Source organism: Mizuhopecten yessoensis, unplaced genomic scaffold, assembly GCF_002113885.1.
Source record: "Mizuhopecten yessoensis strain PY_sf001 unplaced genomic scaffold, ASM211388v2 scaffold10917, whole genome shotgun sequence".
NCBI lineage: Eukaryota > Metazoa > Mollusca > Bivalvia > Pectinida > Pectinidae > Mizuhopecten > Mizuhopecten yessoensis.
Window position 1 is genome coordinate 1,005,544 of NW_018408786.1, and position 24,957 is coordinate 1,030,500.

The window sequence follows — 24,957 nt, forward strand, 5'->3', positions numbered from 1 at the left end:
ACATTATATTGGTGGTCGACCTTACTGTAACATTATATTGGTGGTCGACCTTACTGTAACATTATATTGCTGGTCGACCTTACTGTGACATTATATTGGTGGTCGACCTGTGACATAATATTGGTGGTCGACCTGACTGTCACATTATATATTGCTGGTCGACCTTACTGTGACATTTATTGGTGGTCAACCTTACTGTAACATTATATTGCTGGTCGACCTTACTGTGACATAATATAGTGCTGGTCGACCTTACTGTAACATTACATTGTTGGTCGACCTTACTGTGACATTATATTGCTGGTCGACCTTACTGTAACATTATATTGCTGGTCGACCTTACAGTAACGAGATTGTCATGAAATGTATGTCCAGGACAAACAATATTCGTAGTTATAGAGTGACACAACTTACACGTGTTCCAGTAAAAACTCTGAATATCCAATATTTATGAAATAAAAAACTTACTTTAATACAACAGTTGATATACATATGATATACTGAATTATAAAGAAACATTTGTCGAATGTGATTGTGAACTAGGCAGTTAAGAGTTGATCAGTCAAATAGACCTCTCTGATTTTATGTGATTTAAGCGTTGGACTCCGATCACTTGGCATCTATCGACATCAATACCAACAAATTCGATGAAGAGCGCTTCTACTAAGATCAATTAAGTAAAGTATTCACATTTTTAATATAACCAATTTCCAAGTATATGTGTTTTCATCAATGAAGTTGAAAATGTTTTGCATTACCAAAGTTATTAAACGTAATTATCATAAATTAAATGCCAAACTTTTGATATATTGAAAGAGTTATGGCCTTTTCTTTGTAAATTCCTTATATCTAATTATTTCATTCTCCAATTCACCAAACAAATTACCCCAGGACCGACGAACTTCAAAATAGTGATTCTCAAGGCAGTACATAGAAACAAAATCATTCATTTGCAGATGTTGGTTGTCCAAGTCTTCCAATAAAACAACGATCAAATTGTTAAACCGGTTCTGAATTCCTTCAGTGACAGCAACCTCGAACTCGAAAAGACGATGAAATGACCTCATGTAGTCGTTATTAATCAGAGCTAGTACACACGTGCTGTTGTTAATAGCCTTAACTATATCTACTGTTTCCTTACCACCACCTATCAAATCCAACTCTGGTATACATATAGATACGCCCTTATTTTCCATAAACACCTGGAATCTGGAGACAAATGTATTCACTGACCGAGAGGGTTCCAAAGATAGATACACTGTAAATTTTAAATGCTCATCATTTGCTTCGTCTTCACTCTCTTGAATGTTTTTTCCAATCGGTGAGATGAATTTTCTGCCTACACTGAAGAGGTAAATGAGACGAGACCTTTTGTAGTAGGCGAGAGCAGGAAGCGAAAGCAGCAAACACAATCCGCAGAACACTGCGACACAAATGATAATAACCTCCCCTGCTATACAGTCAATATCCATCTGTCCTACCATGTCATCCAACCTAGCAAGACTGACAACACTTCCGTTACTGGCTTTACATTTGTAATGTTTCAAGTTCCGGAACACAACTTCAGTGACCATCATCCACCGGAGTTGTTCTAACTGATCACATGTGCATTTCAGGGGATTTCCAGTTAGATCAATTATGAAGTTTGACTGCTTGGCTAAATGATCCATCTCCTCCATATTGACGCGCGTAAGGTCAGTTATGGTGTTATTTGACAGATTGATCTCTCTCATTCTTTTCAGCGATTCCATTCGAAAAGAAATTGCTGACAAAAAGTTTTCCTGAAGATCAAGTTTTTCAAGATTGATTTGTTTGGCGAAGATGAATTTTGGCAGATCGGTTAATCTATTATCACTCAAATTTAGATATGTTAATTTTGTTTGATTGGAAAATGTGAGAAACTGCGTATCTTGCATGATAGTAATACCGAGTCTGTTCCCATTAAGCAGGAGGGTATGTAAATTAGCCATGTCACCGAACGTATCCGGAGCTAACCGAAACATTGCATTAAAGGAAATATTTAAAAACCTGAGGGAATGTAAACCTGACCATTTACCATACCAGGCATGGAGCCCATTCGACGATAGATCGAGATATTCTAAAGAATTATTGGAATCAAATGTTACCGGTGGGGCAGTTAAAGGGTTGAGCTTCAGATTGCTTCCAAAGATTTTCTGCAAGTTGACAGGTAAACGGAGCACACCATCAGTTTGGTGGCTATTGGAACGTAACAAATTGTATTGGTATTCATTTGGCTCTTTTACAACTTGTTGTGAACGTACCACATATTTAGATAAAGGAATTATATATTTTTCATCACTTTTTTCTTCCTTTTCTACTCCTTTTCTGCCTTTATATAACAAAGGAATGGGTCGAACATTTCGTGATTCGTGATCCGTTTTCACTCTGATATGATAATTTAACTGGTAGCTCATATCAAAAACCAAAAGATTGTTCAGGCGAACTAAGTTGACAAGGAAGTGTACATCCGTTAAATAATTGTCCCGAAAAGTTAAAAACACCAATGACATTGGAAGGAAATCTATGACGCCATTTTCTATTTTCGTAATTATGTTGGAATCTAACGTCAGCGTTTTAATGGTCGTTGTATTGAAATACACAAAATCTTTTTGTTTGAGAGTAAATGGATCGATGTGTCTATTGATACGATTGAGGCGAAGAATCTGAATATTTGTTAAATGTAATCCAAAGCTTGCGTTTTTCATCCCTCCAAAGCCTAATCTATCATTTTCAGACAAATCTAATTCCGTTAGATGCTTAAGCATTGCGAACGCCCCTGGTGCGATATGGTATATATTACACTGTGCTAGCTTTAACACAGATAATGTAGAATTACTCAAACTGCTGAACGTTATATTGAGAACGTCGAGCAACACACAGGAACTTTCATCATCCCGAACTGACATATCAAGAGAGGTCAAAAATCTTAATTTCCGAAATCCTTCTCCAAATATAACCCTTGTTAATCCGTCCATAGTCAATTCTTCTAAAAACTCGAGATCAGAAAGTGCCACATCCGGGTAGTTTTGATCTACTGTCGATTGTTTGATGTTGCCATGGATGTTTAGAACTTTCAGATTTTCAAGATACCGGAATATTCCCGGAGCGTACACATTGGTTGTCATCTTCAGATTATTATAGCTTATATTCAGTGTTAGCAATGATTCCAATCCTTCAAAGCAAGAGTATTCCAACACGGCCAGACGGTTGTGAGATATGTCAAGTGACTGGAGTTTTGACAGGTTTCTGAAGGTACCATTGTGAAGCACTGTAAAGCGATTGTTGGCAAGGGAAAGATGTTCCGCGGAAGATGGGAAATTAAATTTGGGAGGGATGTTGTTCCACTTAAGATTTGAGCAATCCAAACCATCAATCGTATTTCCTTTGTAGGTACATGAGCACGGAGCAGAACAGTTTTCTCTCTCCCCTCTGATTGGACTCATCAGAAAAACATTAATGGCGAACAGGACATATGGTAACGAGCTACACGGCATGTTTGTGAGGCACTGAAAATTAAAAACAATTATTAAGCAAATACATTTCCCGCCAAGTTTATGAAACGTTGCTTGCTAAACAACCAACAAGTGTGTATATGTGACGTGTCGATGACTAGTACGGTATGTACTCTGTCACCTTCACCAGACAAATTATACTGCACAATAAAATTGTATATAAGGTAACACTTTTCCTTAAGGTAACATTTTTCGCTCAAGTTACCTATTCTGATCGCTTTCCGTCCGTCGTTGTCCGTCGTGCATACACCTTTTACATTTTTGACTTCTCCGCAAGAACCATTGAAGAACTATCCTAAGTAGATGAGGCTACAACGTTGTAAAATTGGGATTCCTACCCCAACCCCAGGGGTCCTGCGGGGATCCAAAGGGAAAATTAACCAATATTTTCAAAATAAATTTGACAATAGTTTATATAGGGAAATAACACTTTTGGGTATATTTCATTCATTTTCAGTAGTAAATTAATTAAACCTGGTAAGAATCATCTGTGGTGGTAGAGGGTATTACATTGTAAAATTGGGAGACCTGTCCTTTCCAAAGGGGCCTAGGAAGGGGCCCAAAGGAAAAATATACCAATATTTCTTAAGACTAAGAGGTACTACAATTAAATTCTGCACATGGATGAAAATTCCATCCGAGGCTTTATCTATTTTTCAATTTCATTACCCCAGTGCTATCCATTCTCGCTTGGGGAGGGGCTGACTTTAGTGTATATAGACAAATCACACTTTTGGGTATATTTTGTCCATTTTCAGCAGGTAATTATTCAAACATGATTGAAATGATTATGATGCCAGATGGCAATTAGATGGTATGAGAATATAAGATTCTGCCCCATCCCCAGGGGCTGGAGGGGTGGAAAATGGTGAATGGGGAAAATGGTTAAAAGTTAAGTTTAATTTAGTTTATATGGGGAAATAACACTTTTGACTATATCTTGTTCATTTTCAGAAAAACTTGGTTGGAATAGTTTTAATTAAATTGAAATCAAATAGTATCAGAAAGTAAGATCCTAACGTATCCCAGGGCTTGGTCAAAGAGGAAAACATTTCTAAAAAGCAAAGTAATTTATTTGAATAGAATTTTCAAGTTCTTTTACTTTGGTGACATATGACAAGTATTGTATTTCACTTTGTTATCATGTTGATTTCCACATCACATCTCAACAATGAAATTGAGCTACAAGAACCTTTGATATAACTCAGGTGACCGCTAAGGCCCGTGAGCCTCTTGTTCATATCATACCAGTGCTTTCTAAACCTAACTCATATTGCTCTCCAACAGTGCATGATCGATTTTCGCGGAATACATGATGAACAAATACTGGAATAGTTCAATGCATATATAATAATTCGCTTCTCAAATGTTTTAACAGAATTTCTGGTCAGGAAAATCACATATCCTCAATCCGGCAATTTTTCATATCTTAAAAAAGGAAGATAAATACTAGCCGACTGGTAATGTATATTCTTTACAACAATTTTATTTAGACCTTACCAAAATCCGTCCAGAAGAATGAAATTAAACGATAAATGAGACAATACAGAAAGTCGACCTGTAGATTGAGATTAGACTGAAAGACGACCTATGGGGGGTGAGGATAAACTTGAAAGACGACGGGAACAGTTGGATTAGACCGAAAGTCGACCTGAACAGTGAGGTTAGACTGAAAATCGACCCGAATAGTGAGATTAGACTGAAAGACGACCTGAGCAGTGACATAGACCTAAAGTCGACCTGAACAGTAAGGTTAGACCGATAGTCGACCTGAACAGTGAGGTTAGACCGAAAGTCGACCTGAACAGTGCGGTTTGACTGAAAATCAACCCGAATAGTGAGATTAGACTGAAAGACGACCTGAACAGTGAGATTAGACGGAAAGTCGACCTGAACAGTGAAGTTAGACCGAAAGTCGACCTGAACAGTGAGGTTAGACCGGAAGTCGACCAGAACAGTGCGGTTTGACTAAAAATCGACCCGAATAGTGAGATTAGACCTAAAGTCGACCTAAATAGTGAGATTAGACAGAAAGTCGACCTGAACAGTGAGGTTAGACCGAAAGTCGACCTGAACAGTGAGGTTAAACCGAAAGATGACGTGAACAGTGAGATTAGCCTGAAAAACGACCTGAACAGTGAGATTAGACGGAAAGTCGACCTGAACAGTGAATTTAGACCGAAAGTCGACCTGAACAGTGAAGTAAGACCGGAAGTCGACCTGAACAGTGAGGTTAGACCAAAAGACGACATGAACAGTGAGGTTAGACCGAAAGATGACGTGAACAGTGAGGTTAGACCTAAAGTCGACCTGAAAAGTGAAAGTAGAACGACAGTCGACTTGAATAATGAGACTGAAATATAACCTGGAAAGTTAGATAAGACTTAAAGTCGACCTGAACAGTAAGGTTAGACCGAAAGTCGACCTGAACAGTGCGGTTTGACTGAAAGACGACGTGAATAGTGAGATTAGCCTGAAAAACGACATGAACAGTGAGGATAGACTGAAAGAAGACCTGATCGGTAAGATCAGACTCAATGCCGACATAGCCGAACAGACCAATGTGACAAGCCCATGTTTTACAGCATGTTCTTTAAGGATTGATCGCTGTTTGTAGCTGTACGTAGCAGACACAAGAATCCCTTGTAAAACATACAAATCCCAATCTACCTCTCGAAAAACGAAATGACGATATTCGCAAAACTCCCTGTCTAGTTCATGTGCTACAACTTTACCTGATCTTAGAATGGCGTGAGGATCCTAAGGACGAACTCCTGTACCCGGACGATCAATCTCTCTCGGCTACGATGCTGCACTGTAATGAAATGTGCAAGCTAAAGATAGACTGAGTGGATATAGATTGCACTATCAGTCAAGCGTGATCGCAAACGTTATCCATTTTGTATTCGGCATAACAGCTTTTCCTGTAAATCTACACGGCCGATAGACACCGTGTATACAATAACTACATATGACTTATTTTTGCCTGCAACGTCCTGTTATAGAATTACATCGCTATTATTATAAACGGGATAAAAATACCACACATATGTGATCATCTGACGTCTCAGATTACCCGTCTGAATCGCTCGTATTGAAATATATGTAACAAGGGCTTTAACCCGAGTGAAAGACATCCATTCGGGCAGTATATTTCACGATGACTTTAGCCAAAGTAAAATACTGTAAAACTCGAAGTTTTTGCGTGTGATAAATGTTCGCGTTGTGACGCGTAACATTAGCGGTGTGGACATTTTCGCGTTGGCAATGGTCTGAAATCTGTATGTCCTATATATCTTTTAACTATAGATAAACATTCGCGTTGGATATTATTTGAGATAATTTATTCAACAGCATGTATATTATTGTTTATATTACATACCTACAATTGTTCTTTATTTGCATCTGATATTTTTGAGAATTAAATCCTCAATTAATCCAATTGAAAGTTCAATTTGATTAATTAAACTTGAACCGAACAACAATTACCGACAAAAGTACGTCGAGGACGGAAAACTAACATCATGTTACCAAGGCGCAAATTGGCGCCAAAATGTTGGAAACCTATACTTTATTAATTCATCGATTTGATCAGAATGGATGAGTTCCATCCGGAAAGGCATTAGGCTTCCAGGGTTTTACAACGTCTTGTATATTATCACAGGTCTAAAAATACCACGTATGTTTACTTCAGTAGGTTAACATAGTGAAAACAAATATGAAGGAATGAACTTGTTTACAAATTATTTTTGTACACTCTTCAGATAAATCTACCAATTAAAACTGTTTTTATAATCCAATAACAACATGAACCATGACACATGAATGTTTTCCAATCGGATATCGTTCGCGTCTTCCGACAAAAATTTTGGAAATTGGGGACAAACTAAGACATGACGTCAAATTCAAATTATGACAAATATTCTCACATAGTTTCCGAGGGACGTTCTTCGCCTTACGAAGCTGGTAACTTAAAAAGGACACGCTCTTGTTCTTGCAAAAGGACTGTCCCACAATCTGGTAAAACAGACTTTTTAAATAAATGTAATTTTGACGGATTTAGTCTATATAGACCGATGAAATAATATACAAAGATTGAAATACATCTGTTTAACATTTATTAGTCGTATTCAACACTGCTCCGTTCAAACCTATTTCCCTCGATGCGTTACTGATGGCGGGATAACGAGGTCAAACTCAATCTCCACGCAGAGTTACGGTCCTTGCACTGAAAAGGAAACGACAACTCTGGTCAAACTATCTATCATATAACTCCCCTGTCATGCAGTTCATATTTCTGCTTAAACCATTGCTCTTTTGTTTGTAACGTACAGTATCTCTCATAATGTCCCCGTATTTTCATGCCGTGGCCGAAGTGTGTATTATGTTTACAAAGAACTGGGCTTTATTAACACAAAAGCCTTTTGTGTGATGCCCAAAACTGGGCATTATTAACAAAATGGGCCTTTAAGGGAATGTAAGTGGGCATTATTAATACAAAGGCCTGAATACATAGATGACGTAACAGACTCCACACTTCACCACTGTATAAAAATTGAACATAAAATTCAAAAGAACACAAAACAATAGAAAGGAATACATTTTGATTACAATAATTAGTTTCATTTTTTTCATTGTTTCCAATGTCACGTTTAAATGCTTTATAGCAAAAAAATAGTGTCACTGGAGCTAACATCGGCTGCTGCTTCGGTCTCAAAAATATTTTATCTGTTTTTACTCATAACCATCAAATCACACTCTGTTCACTTCATGTCCTCCTTAGCTGCGAAAGAAACAAAAATGAAAATCATTACACACACAAACACAGATAATACAGGACAGGAGTACAGTACATTGAAGTGACATTGGTTTTGATAGAAAAGTTACGAGTATGCAGTGTATGTAAGACATTTCGCTACTGCAACATAACCAATGATGAAAAAGGTTTAAGAAAACGGACGAGAAACGAATTTCATAAATTGTGATTGAATGAATAATCAGAGGATTTCATCAAATGGAAGTGTATACATTGTTTAATATAACTGTTTTGATCCAGGGCAAAAAAAGAATGTAGAAAATCACTGATTTAGAGTGCAAACATTCTGTGCCCATGGTGATTGGACAGAAGCGACAATTTTTACAGATTTTTAAGCAAAAAATAGCAGCTATTATTATGTATGTGAAATAATTAAGCGAAAACAAAGGGTTGCCAATATCACATATCATATTAATATCTTTCGACGTTTACCTGAGCCGAAGCCAATACCCGTGTCAGTAGCACTAGTGTCCATGTATACGGTACTTTGGTGTTTTCTGCATATTTTTTCTTGGACCTTGTAAGTAGGTCAATGCCATTTTCCTTCTCAAATTGGTTAGCTCTATTCCAAAAAGCTACCAGCCAAATCTAATAAACCCATTTCTTTTAGTTCTTAAGAACAAATCCTTTAAAATGTTGTTGACCTCTGTGACCTCTAAAGTAGGTTGAGGTCATTTTCATTCGCAAACTTTGGTGAGCTCTATCCCAGGAAGTCACCAGCCAAATATTATAAATTTATGCCTTTTAATTCTTCATCAGAAGTAGTTTGAACCGTTTGACATATTTGAACGCTGTGACCTTGAAAGTAAGTCAATGTCATTTTCATTCGCAAACTTTGTTTGGCTCTTTCCCAGGTAATAACCAGTCAAATATTAAGGTTCTATACCTTCCAGTTCTTCAGAAGAAGTTGTTCTAAGCGTTAGACATATCTGACTCCTGTGACCTTGAAAGTAGGTCAAGGTCATTTTCATTCTCAAACTTTGTTGGGCTCTTTCCCAGGAAGCTACAAGCCAAATATTAAGGTTCTATACCTTCCAGTTCTTCAGAGGAAGTCGTTTGAAGTGTTTGACATATCTGCCTCATGTGACCTTCATCCTCAAACTTTGTCGGGCTCTATCCCAGGAAGCCATCAATCAAATATAAGATTCTAAACAGTTCAGTTCTTCAGAAGAAGGCGTTTGAAGCATTTGACATATTTCACCCCTGTGACCTTGAAAGTAGGTCAAGGTCATTTTTATTAGCAAACTTTGTTCGGCTTATTCCATGGAAGCTACCTACCAATTGTCATGTCTCTAAACCTTTCGGTATTTCAGAAGAAGTTGTTTGAAGGTTTTTACATATTTGACCCCTGTGACCTTGAAAGTAGGTCAAATTCTGGGTTTTTTCGCAAACTTTGTCGGGCTCCATATAAGGAAGCTACCAGCCAAATATCATGACTCTATGCCTTCTGATTCTTCAGAAGAAGTCGTTTTAAGGAAAGTTGACGGACGCGGGGACAGACGCCGGACGACAGACGGACGGACGAGAGACGGACGGACGGACGGACGACGCGCCATGGCATGAGCTAATAAGTGTCATTGTATAAATTCTATCCCTTTTCAAAAAGTTACGATTTTTTTCAAGGTAGACAACTCTCATCAGGATCAAATTATTGTAAAATGTAAAGTAAATGAATTATAAAGACTTTGTGTGTATTTGGTTCAAATTTTCACTCTTTTTGTTTCAAACTATGTGTCCTGTTTGCTCTTAGATTATATTTAGTAACTTTTATCCATACAATTTCCATAAAAAACGCTTTTTGTAACATTTTGTAGATATTTTATGATAAATATAATATTTGTAGGGTTGATAAGCAATGTTTCTTTTTATTATTTTATTGTTGTTATAGTTTCGAATAATGCCACACGCTCAAAAAATGTGAAAGTGTTGAAATTGACAACGCCCTCATCTCTGGGTTGTTTTCAGAAGAAAGCCTCATCTCTGGGTTGTTTTCAGAAGAAAGCCCAGGTAACGCCCTCATCTCTGGGTTGTTTTCAGAAGAAAGCCCAGGTAACGCCCTCATCTCTGGGTTGTTTTCAGAAGAAAGCCCAGGTAACGCCCTCATCTCTGGGTTGTTTTCAGAAGAAAGCCCAGGTAACGCCCTCATCTCTGGGTTGTTTTCAGAAGAAAGCCCAGGTAACGCCCTCATCTCTGGGTTGTTTTCAGAAGAAAGCCCAGGTAACGCCCTTATCTCTGGGTTGTTTTCAGAAGAAAGCCTCATCTCTGGGTTGTTTTCAGAAGAATGCCCAGGTAACGCCCTCATCTCTGGGTTGTTTTCAGAAGAAAGCCCAGGTAACGCCCTCATCTCTGGGTTGTTTTCAGAAGAAAGCCCAGGTTGAGGTCATTATCCATTACATATTAGCCTAACTCATCGTATATGACCTGGAGCGATTTTGATTGATTGACCGCATCACACTTTCCCACAATAGTAAATAACTCCGCACTACGTCTGGTAGTGAACATGGTGGGCGCGAAATTTCCAGTTAGTTCTTAATGACGGATCATGACGTTCTGAACAACGCTACACAGATGGCATAAAAACTTACAAAACGACAATGTCAACTTGCGAGCTACGCGGAGTTCCGAGACTAGTACTAATAGACATTTCTCATTTTGAGGCAGACCTAGCACGAAGTCAGAGACGGACACTGAGAGTAGTAAATTCAGGGAACATCTCAAAATCTTTATTCATTTCATCTGTATTAAGGATTCCTGTCCCCCCTGCTTGCGACAAAACACTAGAGAATTGTCATTTAGTGTTCCTTACTTGTTACCTACAGTTACATCCCCTGATTTTCATAACAATTTATAAACTTCTCCTGGCTGATCTCACCCTACCGGTTTTTTTTTCTTTTGAAACATTTAAAAAAAAAATACAGTTTATACTGAAAAAACAAGGACTTTGTGCATGCTACAGTTGATTGAATTAGTATAAAAATCTGAAAATTCACTCCCCTGAAATTATCCCTAGAATAGTTTTCTAAGAAAAACATCTAAATATGTTGGCTGTGTTGCATGGGGAAAATACCCTGAAACCTGTCGATTTAAAACGATGTAAAAAATAGCAGAAAACTAAATAGATTTCTACTTTCTTCTGTTGTTATTTTTCAATAAAATACGCATGATATACTTAAATACAGGAAACCACCCTTAAGTTTATGGCTAACCGGTGTATCTTATCTATTGTTAAAACAGATGACAGAACGATAATGGTCGCTTCTACAGGGACCTGAGAATTTTGTATATCTATATCTGGACCTAAACTAAGGTGTTTAGAGCAATTTAACACCTTTTGGGGGATTTGTGGCATTTGCAGGCCATATATAGAAAGGATAATTGAGATAACATCACGCGTGATCTGACATGGCGATAGTTTCTATAAACAAATCCCCAAGACGGATTTGGTTATTTTCGTAAAAGAGTTTTTGTATTGGTAAGGATTCGTTTTTTCGACACTTATGCAATATTTTGATAAAATTATACTCATGTGAGGCGTGAACTATATGCAATCTTACAGATTAAGACTTTTGATTTTGCTCCATTAGTTGGCATAGCTCTGACGACGCAATATATGAAAAAAAAATCTCTCGTCGATTGTTCCGTGGAAATGTGCATTCTGTGTTTGGAGGAAACATTTACTGTGGACATTTCAGCATTAACATTTATCAACAATCTCCAACATCACTTCCCAAACCAGTGAAACGACGTAGGATCATCGAGTCGCAATCTGATTAAAATCATATGTTACATGGCTTCGTTAACTTCGTATTACGCCTGAACATCTAAGTGTGCCGCGGTCAGGGTCACGTTCAGGTGACCTTTATATTTATAAATACTCATTAAATTTTGACCAATCAGATAACCTCTTTTAAAAGGGCGCTCGGAGTTGTAACAAATATGGCGGACATTGATGAGAATGATGCGAAAGTTCTGAAGTTATTTGAGATTGATTGTCTGAAACCCGAACGGAAAAAGATACTCGAAGATTTAATATGACTCAGGCATGGCCTGGAGAGAGCGCAGCTCGTACATTTGTTTCGATAGTATACTATAATTTTTGAATCATAACATTACCCATTTTAATACATACAAAATTTACCTGTAATTGTTTTTTTTTTATAATATACTTGAATCTGTTGCTGGGCAAAATCATTCATTTTGAAAACAGGCATTGCCTGAAACGAGAGAAGCGTCTAAAATCTTTTCAATTTTATTTTCTAAATAACACTGTTTAAAATATTATCTATTTATTCGTTTTATAGCGATAAATGTAAAATTAATAATAAGTAAAGAAAAGCATTCGAATGAATTATGCAGTTCAAGAGAAAACACAAATGCATTTGGTACTGTTGCATTTAATTGCCCCGTCTATGGCCTCAGCGTAATGTTGCGGAAAGAGTGAGGCCCAGTAGAGGGACTTCATATTTGAAGATGTTTTGTTTATCAAATGTAACTGTTATTATCTGTTATTATAAAAGTTAAGTATATTGGTGATTAAATTCCAATTTTATTTTCCGACATGATATACTTTGCCTGATCCCTCTAAATCGTGTAAAAAGAGAATCACAATAGCCCAAAAATATCCGGATTTCCGTCTTGGTTTGGTAGTTACTATATACTTCCGGTTTGGGTGGAGAGAAGAAAAGACTGAAAACATGAAAGAAGCTTCAGTTTCTATAATTTTTAATGTCATGAATTTACATAACCACAGATTTTTTTTTATCAAATAAAGAGATATTTTTGAGAATGTGTAGCAAAGCTAAACAGCATCGTAAAAATAGGACCGCGGTAACTCTATACTAGCTACTTCCGTGACGAAGGATTTTGGAAGCATAGTATTTCGACGTTACCATGACCTCAATTGTTCGTACACATGTTACCGGAAAAGAGCTTCGTTTCTTGCGCCTTTGGCGCTTCCTTAGCCCAATGAGCTCTTATTGGGCTCTTATTAAGAGCGCAGCTCTTTTCCGGTGACATGTGTACGAACAATTGAAGTCATGGTAACGTCGAAATACTTCAAATAATGTTATGATTCAAAATTTAGAGTATACTATCGAAACAAATGTACGAGCTGCGCTCTCTCCAGGCCATGCCTGAGTCATATTATTCCCCATAGGATGCTACTGTTCATATTTGGTCAAAATACCTTCATTCAAACGGAAGAAAAAGGAAATTAAAGCTATTCCTCTATATCCCTTATTGGGCCCGCCTCTCTGCCACTAGTGGGGTCAGGTAAACCGTTTATACAATATTGGTTCCCCATCACCAAAGGGTGCTTTATACCAAAATTTGACAAAATCCTGTCATTCCTACAGAAGAAGAAGAATTTTGAAGAATTTGCTCTATTTCCCCTATTGGGCCCCGCCCCTCTGCCCCAGGGGGCCACACTCACCATTTATACAAAATTGAGTCTCATTGGGCTAAGGATGCTCCAGACCAAATTTAGTCAAAATATACTTGGCCGTTCAGGACTAGTAGTGTTTTAAAGGAAAAGTTGACGGACGGACGGACGGACGACGGACGATTTACGCTCACCATGAGCTTAAAACATAACAAAAGCAATAGGTCTTTTTACCTGATCGTGAAAAGCCCTAATTATACATCCACGACACCGTATTTGCATAATTACATATTTTAAGCATATTCAAAAACCTTCCTACAATTGTATGTATTATATACAGTAAAACATTTTGCGTGTGGTATTACATTAACTGATCTCAGAATAACGTGAGGATCATACGGACAAACTCATGTGCTCGGCAGATCAAACCTTCTCTGCTACAATGCTACACTATTGTAAAGTGCTCGTGACTAGACATGGCGACATGCAAAGATATTGATTGCACTGGTTTCTGTCTAGCGTGACCAGATTTTTTTGAACCCTATTACCTCACACGGCCTCCTCAACTACGTGTATAAAAGAACTGTCGTGACAGTTTAAATATTTGTACGATTATTGACGCTTAAAGGATCGTCACGTTTCAGCCGCTCACCGGCAACCATTGTTTTGTTATTGGAATCAAAAACAAATCGAGAACAAATAATGATCACTTGTTGCAGCTCGAGTTCCAGAACGTAATGACCGACTGTGCCGTTTCGTGTGATATGAGGGCTATTTATCTAGTTCTTTGTTCAGAAATAACTTATGAGTACACGAGTACTTTATGGACTTACGCCTCACTTCAGACAGGTTCAAGTTTTATTAGAATGGAATTTAAAGGCAGTTTGGACCGAAAGCCCCACATTCTAAGATGTTAATATACATATTAGCTAATAGCTTTTAGAGAGGATTAACTTTAGAGAAAGGGGGTTGCTATAGAAACCGTTCCTTTTAACCAGGCCCTATAGTCGCCTTTGTTGACTTTAGTTGTCATTTAAAATATTGTTTTGTTTCAAAACCATTTCCCCGAGGAGTTCCGAATGATAGATCGAGCCCGATAACATTGAATCATCATCAAATTAAGACTAGCCTACTTTTGAAGTTCAGTTACTACATTTCCTTGTAGGGTGCATCCTCGATAACAGGGTTCCGCTCACTTTCGCTCTCTGCACCCCTGGAATATGTCATGGCATAATTGAAGGCTCAGCATGCGCCGTCTTGTGGGGAGACAAGAAGAATAGTTTGATCCTTTGATGTACATCAAAAGAATCCCGCGGTCGCATAACGGTAAACGTCTTTTTAATCCGAGACCAATCAATTTTGATACGACATATTCCAGGGGTGCAGTGAGCGAAAATGAACGGAACTCCTGGTTATCGAGGATGTGTAGGCTGGAATTAAGCATTAAACTACTTTCAGATGCAGTTCATAATCAATATAAATGCATTGTGTTATATTTATATTTTCTTGTCTTTTTATCTTTTAACATAAATGATAACGACTTGAAGAGTTTCAAATATAGTCCGTGGACACAACAACTACTGTTTAGTTTTCATCAGTTCTTACTTCAAGCTGATATCTCTTTGTATTGTAAGAAAATAACAATAATTCTTTTAATTAACTTTCTTCTATTCTGATTGTCATTTTGGGGAGATGCATTGTAAAATTTGATATAAAGCATAACATTCATATATGAAAGTAATAAATTCAAATTACACCAAAACTATTTGCCTACCGACCTTCCGTATTGTTATAGGCATGTTTTTGTCTTGTTATTTTTTGATATTGGAGAAACATTTTGAACATTGAGGTCGCAGAAGAAGCAAGAGTAAGCATTATATTGCTGGTCGACCTTACTGTGACATTATATTGCTGGTCGGCCTTACTGTGACATTATATTGCTGGTCGACCTTACTGTAACATTATATATTGCTGGTCGACCTTACTGTAACATTATATTTCTGGTCGACTTTACTGTAACATTATATTGCTGGTCGGCCTTGCTGTAACATTATATTGCTGATCGACCTTACTGTGACATTATATTGCTGGTGGACCTTACTGTGACATTATATTGCTGGTCGGCCTTACTGTGACATTATATTGCTGGTCGACTTTACTGTAACATTATATTGCTGGTCGGCCTTGCTGTAACATTATATTGCTGGTCGACCTTACTGTGACATTATATTGCTGGTCGACCTTACTGTAACATTCTATATGGCTGGTCGACCTTACTGTAACATTATATTACTGGGCGACTTTACTGTAACATTATATTGCTGGTCGACTTGGTGGTCGACCATACTGTGACATTATATTGGTGGTCGACCTTACTGTGACATTATATTGCTGGTCGACTTTAGTGTATCATTATATTGCTGGTCGACTTAAGTGTATCATTATATATTGCTGGTCGACTTTACTGTAATATTATATTGCTGGTCGACTTTAGTGTATCATTATATATTGTTGGTCGACTTTACTGTAACATTATATTGGTGGTCGACTTTACTGTGACATTATATTGCTGGTCGACCTTATTATAACATTATATTGCTGGTCGACCTTACTGTAACATTATATATTGCTGGTCGACCTTACTGTAACATTATATTACTGGGCGACTTTACTGTAACATTATATTGCTGGTCGACTTTACTGTAACATTATATTGCTGGTCGACTTTAGTGTATCATTATATTGGTGGTCGACTTAAGTGTATCATTTTATATTGCTGGTCGACCTTACTGTAACATTATATTGCTGGTCGACCTTACTGTAACATTATATTGCTGGTCGACCTTACTGTATCATTATATTGCTGGTCGACTTTACTGTAACATTATATTGCTGGTCGACCTTACCGTAATATTCTATATTGCTGGTCGACTTTACTGTAACATTATATTGCTGGTCGACTTTACTGTAACATTATATTGCTGGTCGACCTCACTGTAACATTACATTGCTGGTCGACTTTACTGTAACATTATATTGCTGGTCGACTTTACTGTAACATTATATTGCTAGTCGACTTTACTGTAACATTCTATATTGCTGGTCGACCAAACTGTAACATTTTATTGCTGGTCGACCTTACTGTAACATTATATATTGGTGGTCGACCTTACAGTAACGATATTGTCATGACATGTATGTCCAGGACAAACAATATTCGTAGTTATAGAGTAACACAACTTACACGTGTTCCAGGAAAAACTCTGAATATCCAATATTTATGAAATAAAGAACTTACTTTAATACAACAGTTGATATACATATGATATACTGAATTATAAAGAAACATTTGCCGACTGTGATTGTGAACTAGGCAGTTAAGAGTTGATCAGTCAAATAGACCTCTCTGATGTTATGTAATTTAAGCGTTAGATTCCGATCACTTGGCATCTATCGACAGCAATACCAACAAATTCGATGAAGAGCGCTTCTACTAAGATCAATTAAGTATAGTATTCACATTTTTAATATAACAAATATCCAAGTATATGTGTTTTCATCAATGAAGTTGATAATTGAATATTTGCATTACCAAAGTTATTAAACGTAATTATCATAAATTAAATGCCAAACTTTTGATATATTGAAAGAATTATGGCCTTTTCTTTGTAAATTCCTTATATCTAATTATTTCATTCTCCAATTCACCAAACAAATTACCCCGGGACCGACGAACTTCAAAGTAGTGATTCTCACGACAGTACATAGAAACAAAATCATTCAATTGCATATGATTGTTGTCCAAGTCTTCTAATAAAACAACGATCAAATTATTAAACTGGTTCTGAATTCCTTCAGTGACAGCAACCTCGAACTCGAAAAGACGATGAAATGACGTCATGTAGTCGTTATTAATCAGAGCTAAAATACACGTGCTGTTGTTCATAGCCTTAACTATATCTACTGTTTCCTTACCACCACCTATCAAATCCAGTTCTGGTATACACATAGATACGCCCTTATTTTGCATGTACACCTGGAATCTGGAGACAAAATCATTCACTGGCCGAGAGGGTTCCAAAGATAGATACACTGTGAATTTTAAATGCTCATCATTTGCTTCGTCTTCACTCTGTTGAATGTTTTTTCCAATCGGTGAGATAAATTTTCTGCCTACACTAAACAGGTAAATGAGACGAGACCTTTTGTAGTAGGCGAGAGCAGGAAGCGAAAGCAGCAAACACAATCCGCAGAACACTGCCACACAAATGATAATAACCTCCCCTGCTATACAGTCAATATCCATCTGTCCTATCATGTCATCCAACCTAGCAAGACTGACAACACTTCCGTTACTGGCTTTACATTTGTAATGTTTCAAGTTCCGGAACACAACTTCAGTGACCATCATCCACCGGAGTTGTTCTAACTGATCACACGTGCATTTCAGGGGATTTCCAGTTAGAACAATTATGAAGTTTGACTGCTTGGCTAAATGATCCATCTCCTCCATATTGACGCGCGTAAGGTCGATTATGGTGTTATTTGACAGATTGATTTCTCTCATTCTTTTCAGCGATTCCATTCGAAAAGAAATTGCTGACAAAAAGTTTTGCTGAAGATCAAGTTTTTCAAGATTGATTTGTTTGGCGAAGATGAATTTTGGCAGATCGGTTAATCCATTATCACTCAAATTTAGATATGTTAATTTTGTTTGATTGGAAAATGTGAGAAACTGCGTATCTTGCATGATAGTAATACCGAGTCTGTTCCCATTAAGCAGGAGAGTATGTAAATTAGCCATGTCACCGAACGTATCCGGAGCTAACCGAAACATTGCATTAAAGGAAATATTTAAAAACCTAAGGGAATGTAAACCTGACCATTTACCATACCAGGCATGGAGCCCATTCGACGATAGATCGAGATATTCTAAAGAATTATTAGAATCAAATGTTACCGGTGGGGCAGTTAAAGGGTTGAGCTTCAGATTGCTTCCAAAGATTTTCTGCACATTGACAGGTAAACGGAGCACATCATCAGTTTGGTGGCTATTGGAACGTAACAAATTGTATTGGTATTCATTTGGCTCTTTTACAACTTGTTGTGAACGTACCACATATTTAGATAAAGGAATTATATATTTTTCATCACTTTTTTCTTCCTTTTCTACTCTTCTGCCTTTATATAACAAAGGAGTGGGGCGAACATTTTGTGATTCGTGATCGGTTTTCACTCTGATATGGTAATTTAACTGGTAGCTCATATCAAAAACCAAAAGATTGTTCAGGCGAACTAAGTTGACAAGGAAGTGTACATCCGTTAAATAATTGTTCCGAAAAGTTAAAAACACCAATGACATTGGAAGGAGATCTATGACGCCATTTTCTATTTTCGTAATTATATTGGAATCTAACGTCAGCGTTTTAATGGTCGTTGTATTGAAATACACAAAATCTTTTTGTTTGAGAGTAAATGGATCGATGTGTCTATTGATACGATTGAGGCGAAGAATCTGAATATTTGTTAAATGTAATCCAAAGCTTGCGTTTTTCATCCCTCCAAAGCCTAATCTATCATTTTCAGACAAATCTAATTCCGTTAGATGCTTAAGCATTGCGAACGCCCCTGGTGCGATATGGTATATATTACACTGTGCTAGCTTTAACACAGATAATGTAGAATTACTCAAACTGCTGAACGTTATATTGAGAACGTCGAGCAACACACAGGAACTTTCATCATCCCGAACTGACATATCAAGAGAGGTCAAAAATCTTAATTTCCGAAATCCTTCTCCAAATATAACCCTTGTTAATCCGTCCATAGTCAATTCTTCTAAAAACTCGAGATCAGAAAGTGCCACATCCGGGTAGTTTTGATCTACTGTCGATTGTTTGATGTTGCCATGGATGTTTAGAACTTTCAGATTTTCAAGATACCGGAATATTCCCGGAGCGTACACATTGGTTGTCATCTTCAGATTATTATAGCTTATATTCAGTGTTAGCAATGATTCCAATCCTTCAAAGCAAGAGTATCCCAACACGGCCAGACGGTTGTGAGATATGTCGAGTGACTGGAGTTTTGACAGGTTTCTGAAGGTACCATTGTGAAGCACTGTAAAGCGATTGTTGGCAATGGAAAAATGTTCCGCGGAAGATGGGAAATTGAATTTGGGAGGGATGTTGTTCCACTTGAGATTTGAGCAATCCAAACCATCAATCGTATTTCCTTTGTAGGTACATGAGCACGGAGCAGAACAGTTTTCTCTCTCCCCTCTGATTGGACTCATCAGGAAAACATTAATGGCGAACAGGACATATGGTAACGAGCTACACGGCATGTTTGAGAGGCACTGAAAATTAAAAAACAATTATTAAGCAAATACTTTTCCCGCCAAGTTTATGAAACGTTTCTTGCTAAACAACCAACAAGTGTTTATATGTGACGTGTCGATGACTAGTACGGTATGTACTCTGTCACCTTCACCAGACAAATTATACTGCACAATAAAATTGTACATAAGGTAACTCTTTTCCTTAAGGTAACATTTTTCGCTCAAGTTACCTATTCTGATCACTTTCCGTCCGTCGTTGTCCGTCGTGCATACACCTTTTACATTTTTGACTTCTCCGCAAGAACCATAGGATTGAAGATTTTCAAACTTATCAGAACTATCCTAAGTAGATGATGCTACAACGTTGTAAAATTGGGATTCCTACCCCAACCCCAGGGGTCCTGCGGGGATCCAAAGGGAAAATTAACCAATATTTTCAAAATAAATTTGACAATAGTTTATATAGGGAAATAACACTTTTGGGTATATTTCTATCATTTTCAGTAGTCATCTGTGGTGGAAGAGGGTATTACATTGTAAAATTGGGAGACCTGTCCTTTCCAAAGGGGCTAGGAAGGGGCCCAAAGGAAAAATATGCCAATATTTCTTAAGACTTAGAGGTACTACAATTAAATTCTGTACATGGATGAAAATTCCATCCGAGACGTTATCTATTTTTCAATTTCATTACCCCAGTGCTATCCATTCTCGCTTGGGGAGGGGGTAAAGCTGACTTTAGTGTATATAGACAAATCACACTTTTGGGTATATTTTGTCAATTTTCAGCAGGTAATTATTCAAACATGATTGAAATGATTATGATGCCAGATGGCAATTAGATAGTATGAGAATATAAGAGTCTGCCCCATCCCAGGGGCTGGAGGGGTGGAAAATGGTGAATGGGGAAAATGGTTAGAAGTTAAACAATCTTTTAAATCAGACTCAGATGTTTTACAAACAAATTATCTTCATGGAAAGAAAAGGTCCTTAGGTGCATTATCTAAATTGTAAGTTTCATTATCTCCCATGTCATCTGCTCTCCCTTGGGGAGAGGGTTAAGTTTAATTTAGTTTATATGGGGAAATAACACTTTTGACTATATCTTGTTCATTTTCAGAAAAACTTGGTTGGAATAGTTTTTATTAAATTGAAATCAAATAGTATCAGAAAGTAAGATCCTAACGTATCCCAGGGGTTGGTCAAAGAGGAAAACATTTCTCAAAAGCAAAGTAATTTATTTGAATAGAATTTTCAAGTTCTTTTACTTTGGTGACATATGACAAGTATTGTATTTTACTTTGTTTACATGTTGATTTCCACATCACATCTCAACAATGAAATTGAGCTACAAGAACCTTTAGTATAACTCAGGTGACCGCTAAGGCCTGTGGGCCTCTTGTTCATATCATACCAGTGCTTTCTAAACCTAACTCATATTGCTCTCCAACAGTGCATGATCGATTTTCGCGGAATACATGATGAACAAATACTGGAATAGATCAAGGTATATATAATAATTCGCTTCTCAAGTGTTTTAACAGAATTTCTGGTCAGGAAAATCACATATCCTCAATTCGGCAATTTTTCATACCTTAAAAAAGGAAGGTAAATACTAGCCGACTGGTAATGTATATTCTTTACAACAATTTTATTTAGACCTTACCAAAATCCGTCCAGAAGAATGAAATTAAACGATAAATGAGACAATACAGAAAGTCGACCTGTAGATTGAGATTAGACTGAAAGACGACCTATGGGGGTGAGGATAAACTTGAAAGACGACGGGATTAGTTGGATAAGACCGAAAGTCGACACCGAAAGTCGACCTGAACAGTGAGGTTAGACCGAAAGTCGACCTGAATAGTTAGATTAGACTGAAAGACGACCTGAACAGTGAGATTAGACCGAAAGTCGACCTGAACAGTGAAGTTAGACCGAAAGTCGACCTGAACAGTGAGGTTAGACCGAAAGTCGACCAGAACAGTGCGGTTTGACTGAAAATCGACCTGAATAGTGAGATTAGACCTAAAGTCGACCTAAACAGTGAGATTAGACAGAAAGTCGACCTGACCAGTGAGGTTAGACCGAAAGTCGACCTGAACAGTGCGGTTTGACTGAAAGACGACGTGAATAGTGAGATTAGCCTGAAAAACGACATGAACAGTGAGATTAGACGGAAAGTCGACCTGAACAATGAATTTAGACCGAAAGTCGACCTGAACAGTGAAGTTAGACCGAAAGTCGACGTGAAGAGTGAGGTTAGACCGAAAGATAACGTGAACAGTGAGGTTAGACCTAAAGTCGACCTGAAAAGTGAAAGTAGAACGACAGTCGACTTGAATAGTGAGGTTAGACTGAAATACAACCTGGAAAAGTTAGATAAGACTGAAAGTCGACCTGAACAGTAAGGTTAGACCGAAAGTCGACCTGAACAGTGAGGTTGGACTGAAAGTCGACTTGAACAGTGAGGTTAGACTGAAAGTCGACCTGAACAGTGAGATAAGACTGAAAGTCGACCTGGAAAGTTAGGAAGGCCTAAAGTCGACCTGAACAGTGAAAGTAGAACGACAGTCGACTTGAATAGTGAGATTAGACTGAAAGACAACATGGAAAGTTAGATAAGACTGAAAGTCGACCTGAACAGTGAGGTTAGACCGAAAGTCGACCTGAACAGTAAGGTTAGACCGAAAGACGATCTGAACAGTGAGATTAGACCGAAAGACGATCTGAACAGTGAGATTAGACCGAAAGACGACCTGGACAGTGAGATTAGACCGAAAAATGACCTGAATAGTGAGAATAGACTGAAAGACGACCTGAACAGTGCGGTTTGACTGAAAAACAACCTGAATAGTGAGATTAGACTGAAAAAAGACCTGAACAGTGAGATTGACCTATAGTCGAAATGAACAGTGAGATTAGACGGAAAGTCGACCTGAACAGTGAAGTTAGACCGAAAGTCGGTTTGACTGAAAGACGACGTAAATAGTGAGATTAGACTGAAAAACAACATGAATAGTGAGGATAGACTGAAAGACGACATGATCGGTAAGATCAGACTCAATGCCGACTTGAAAGTGGTGTTTATTTTAGACTTGACGAAACGCCGACCTTAATAGTGAGGTTTAGACCGAGAGACAATCTGTACATTGAGTTTAGACGAAAAGACGACTTACACAGTGAGATTAAACTAAAAGACAATCACATTGCCAAACAGACCAATGTGACCAACCAATGTTTTACAGCATGTTGACAGTCACATTGCCAAACAGACCAATGTGACCAGCCAATGTTTTACAGCATGTTGACAGTCACATTGCCAAACAGACCAATGTGACCAGCCAATGTTTAACAGCATGTTGACACTTACATTGCCAAACAGACCAATGTGACCAGCCAATGTTTTACAGCATGTTGACAGTCACATTGCCTACCAGACCAATGTGACCAGCCCATGTTTTACAGCATGTTGATAGTCACATTGCCTAACAGACCAATGTGACCAGCCAATGTTTTACAGCATGTCGACAGTCACATTGCCTAACAGACCAATGTGACCAGCCCATGTTTTACCGCATGTTGACAGTCACATTGCCTAACAGACCAATGTGACCAGCCCCTGTTTTACAGCATGTTGACAGTCACATTGCCTACCAGACCAATGTGACCAGCCCATGTTTTACAGCATGTTGACAGTCGCATTGCCTAACAGACCAATGTGACCAGTCCATGTTTTACAGCATGTTGACAGTCACATTGCCAAACAGACCAATGTGACCACCCAATGTTTTACAGCATGTTGACAGTCACATTGCCTAACAGACCAATGTGACCAGCCCCTGTTTTACAGCATGTTGACAGTCACATTGCCTAACAGACCAATGTGACAAGCCCATGTTTTACAGCATGTTGACAGTCACATTGCTTAACAGACCAATGTGACCAGCCCATGTTTTACAGCATGTTGATAGTCACATTGCCTAACAGACCAATGTGACCAGCCCATGTTTTACAGCATGTTCTGTAAGGATTGATCGCTTTTTGGCTGCATGAGCTGTACGTGGTAGACACAAGAATCCCTTGTAAAACACACACATCCCAATCTACCTCTCGATAAACGAAATGACGATAATCGCAAAACTTCTCTGTCTAGTTGATGTGCTACAACTTTACCCGATCTCAGAATGGCGTGAGGATCCTAATGACAAACTCCTGTACCCGTGTAATGGAAAGCGAAAATAGATCCAGGCGGAAAGAGTCTTGCTACAATTACATCCAAGAGGGTATAAATACAGGTGAGCTGAGCCGGCCAGGTAGATTGAGACCGATCACAGTGTGATACATACCAAGCTAACAACGGTAGGTTTATATAGGAAGCCAACTAAAGCTAGGTTATATATATGCCCAAATAGCGTGTAGATATATTAAAGGCCTGAATAAGGCCATACTATATTAACACCGATAGACACTGTCAGCGGAGGGTGGTCTGTGAGACATACACGTTGGCTACCACTACTTACGGTGATAGGTAGCTCCGACAAGCCTCGCACGTATACATATACACATATCTAGAGACGCGGTTGGTTGCACAGGGGCATGGATCGCTTTACTTGTAATATTAAAAAATAAGGTCTCCTATACTAATAAATACAAAGGGATATAACGACAGACTGAAATCCGTTACCCCCTTTTTTCTTTCTGCTCGTGTCAATGAGCTCCACACAGAATGATGTCCCGCCCTATCAGTGGCGGAAAACAAATGAGGTAACTTTTTTGGACTAGCTTCCCTTTCGCATACATACAGGTAGCCAATGATAGGGCGGGACATCATTCTGTGCGGAGCGTAAAGTATTTCGAAAACAAATGGCGCCTAGTCGACTGCTACTGT

The 24,957-nt window shown here is 38.0% G+C and overlaps 2 protein-coding genes across 4 annotated transcripts; both read right to left on the reverse strand.

The window, feature by feature from the left end:
* Positions 1-447: 447 nt before the first annotated feature.
* On the reverse strand, positions 448-6,381 carry LOC110463572 (insulin-like growth factor-binding protein complex acid labile subunit). 2 transcript variants are annotated; one of them, XM_021518273.1, is made up of 2 exons: positions 6,269-6,381; positions 448-3,527 (listed from the first exon to the last, which is right to left on the reverse strand). In XM_021518273.1, exon 2 carries the CDS (start codon positions 3,513-3,515, stop codon positions 819-821), a length of 2,697 nt encoding a protein of 898 aa, XP_021373948.1. In that variant the 5' UTR covers positions 3,516-3,527; positions 6,269-6,381; the 3' UTR covers positions 448-818. The 2 variants fall into 2 exon arrangements, with proteins under 2 accessions (XP_021373948.1, XP_021373949.1); XM_021518274.1 differs by lacking the exon at positions 6,269-6,381 and adding an exon at positions 3,739-3,774.
* Positions 6,382-17,059: 10,678 nt separating this feature from the next.
* On the reverse strand, positions 17,060-24,754 carry LOC110463573 (toll-like receptor 13). 2 transcript variants are annotated; one of them, XM_021518276.1, is made up of 2 exons: positions 24,590-24,754; positions 17,060-20,087 (listed from the first exon to the last, which is right to left on the reverse strand). In XM_021518276.1, the coding sequence occupies exon 2, from the start codon at positions 20,073-20,075 to the stop codon at positions 17,382-17,384; it is 2,694 nt and encodes an 897-aa protein (XP_021373951.1). In that variant the 5' UTR covers positions 20,076-20,087; positions 24,590-24,754; the 3' UTR covers positions 17,060-17,381. The 2 variants fall into 2 exon arrangements, with proteins under 2 accessions (XP_021373951.1, XP_021373950.1); XM_021518275.1 differs by lacking the exon at positions 24,590-24,754 and adding an exon at positions 24,243-24,576.
* Positions 24,755-24,957: the final 203 nt, after the last annotated feature.

What these genes read in the sequence shown, in the direction of transcription:
- LOC110463572 (XM_021518273.1), bottom strand. Translation starts at nt 3,515, where the DNA reads ATGCCGTGTAGCTCGTTACCATATGTCCTGTTCGCCATTAATGTTTTT.
- LOC110463573 (XM_021518276.1), bottom strand. Translation starts at nt 20,075, where the DNA reads ATGCCGTGTAGCTCGTTACCATATGTCCTGTTCGCCATTAATGTTTTC.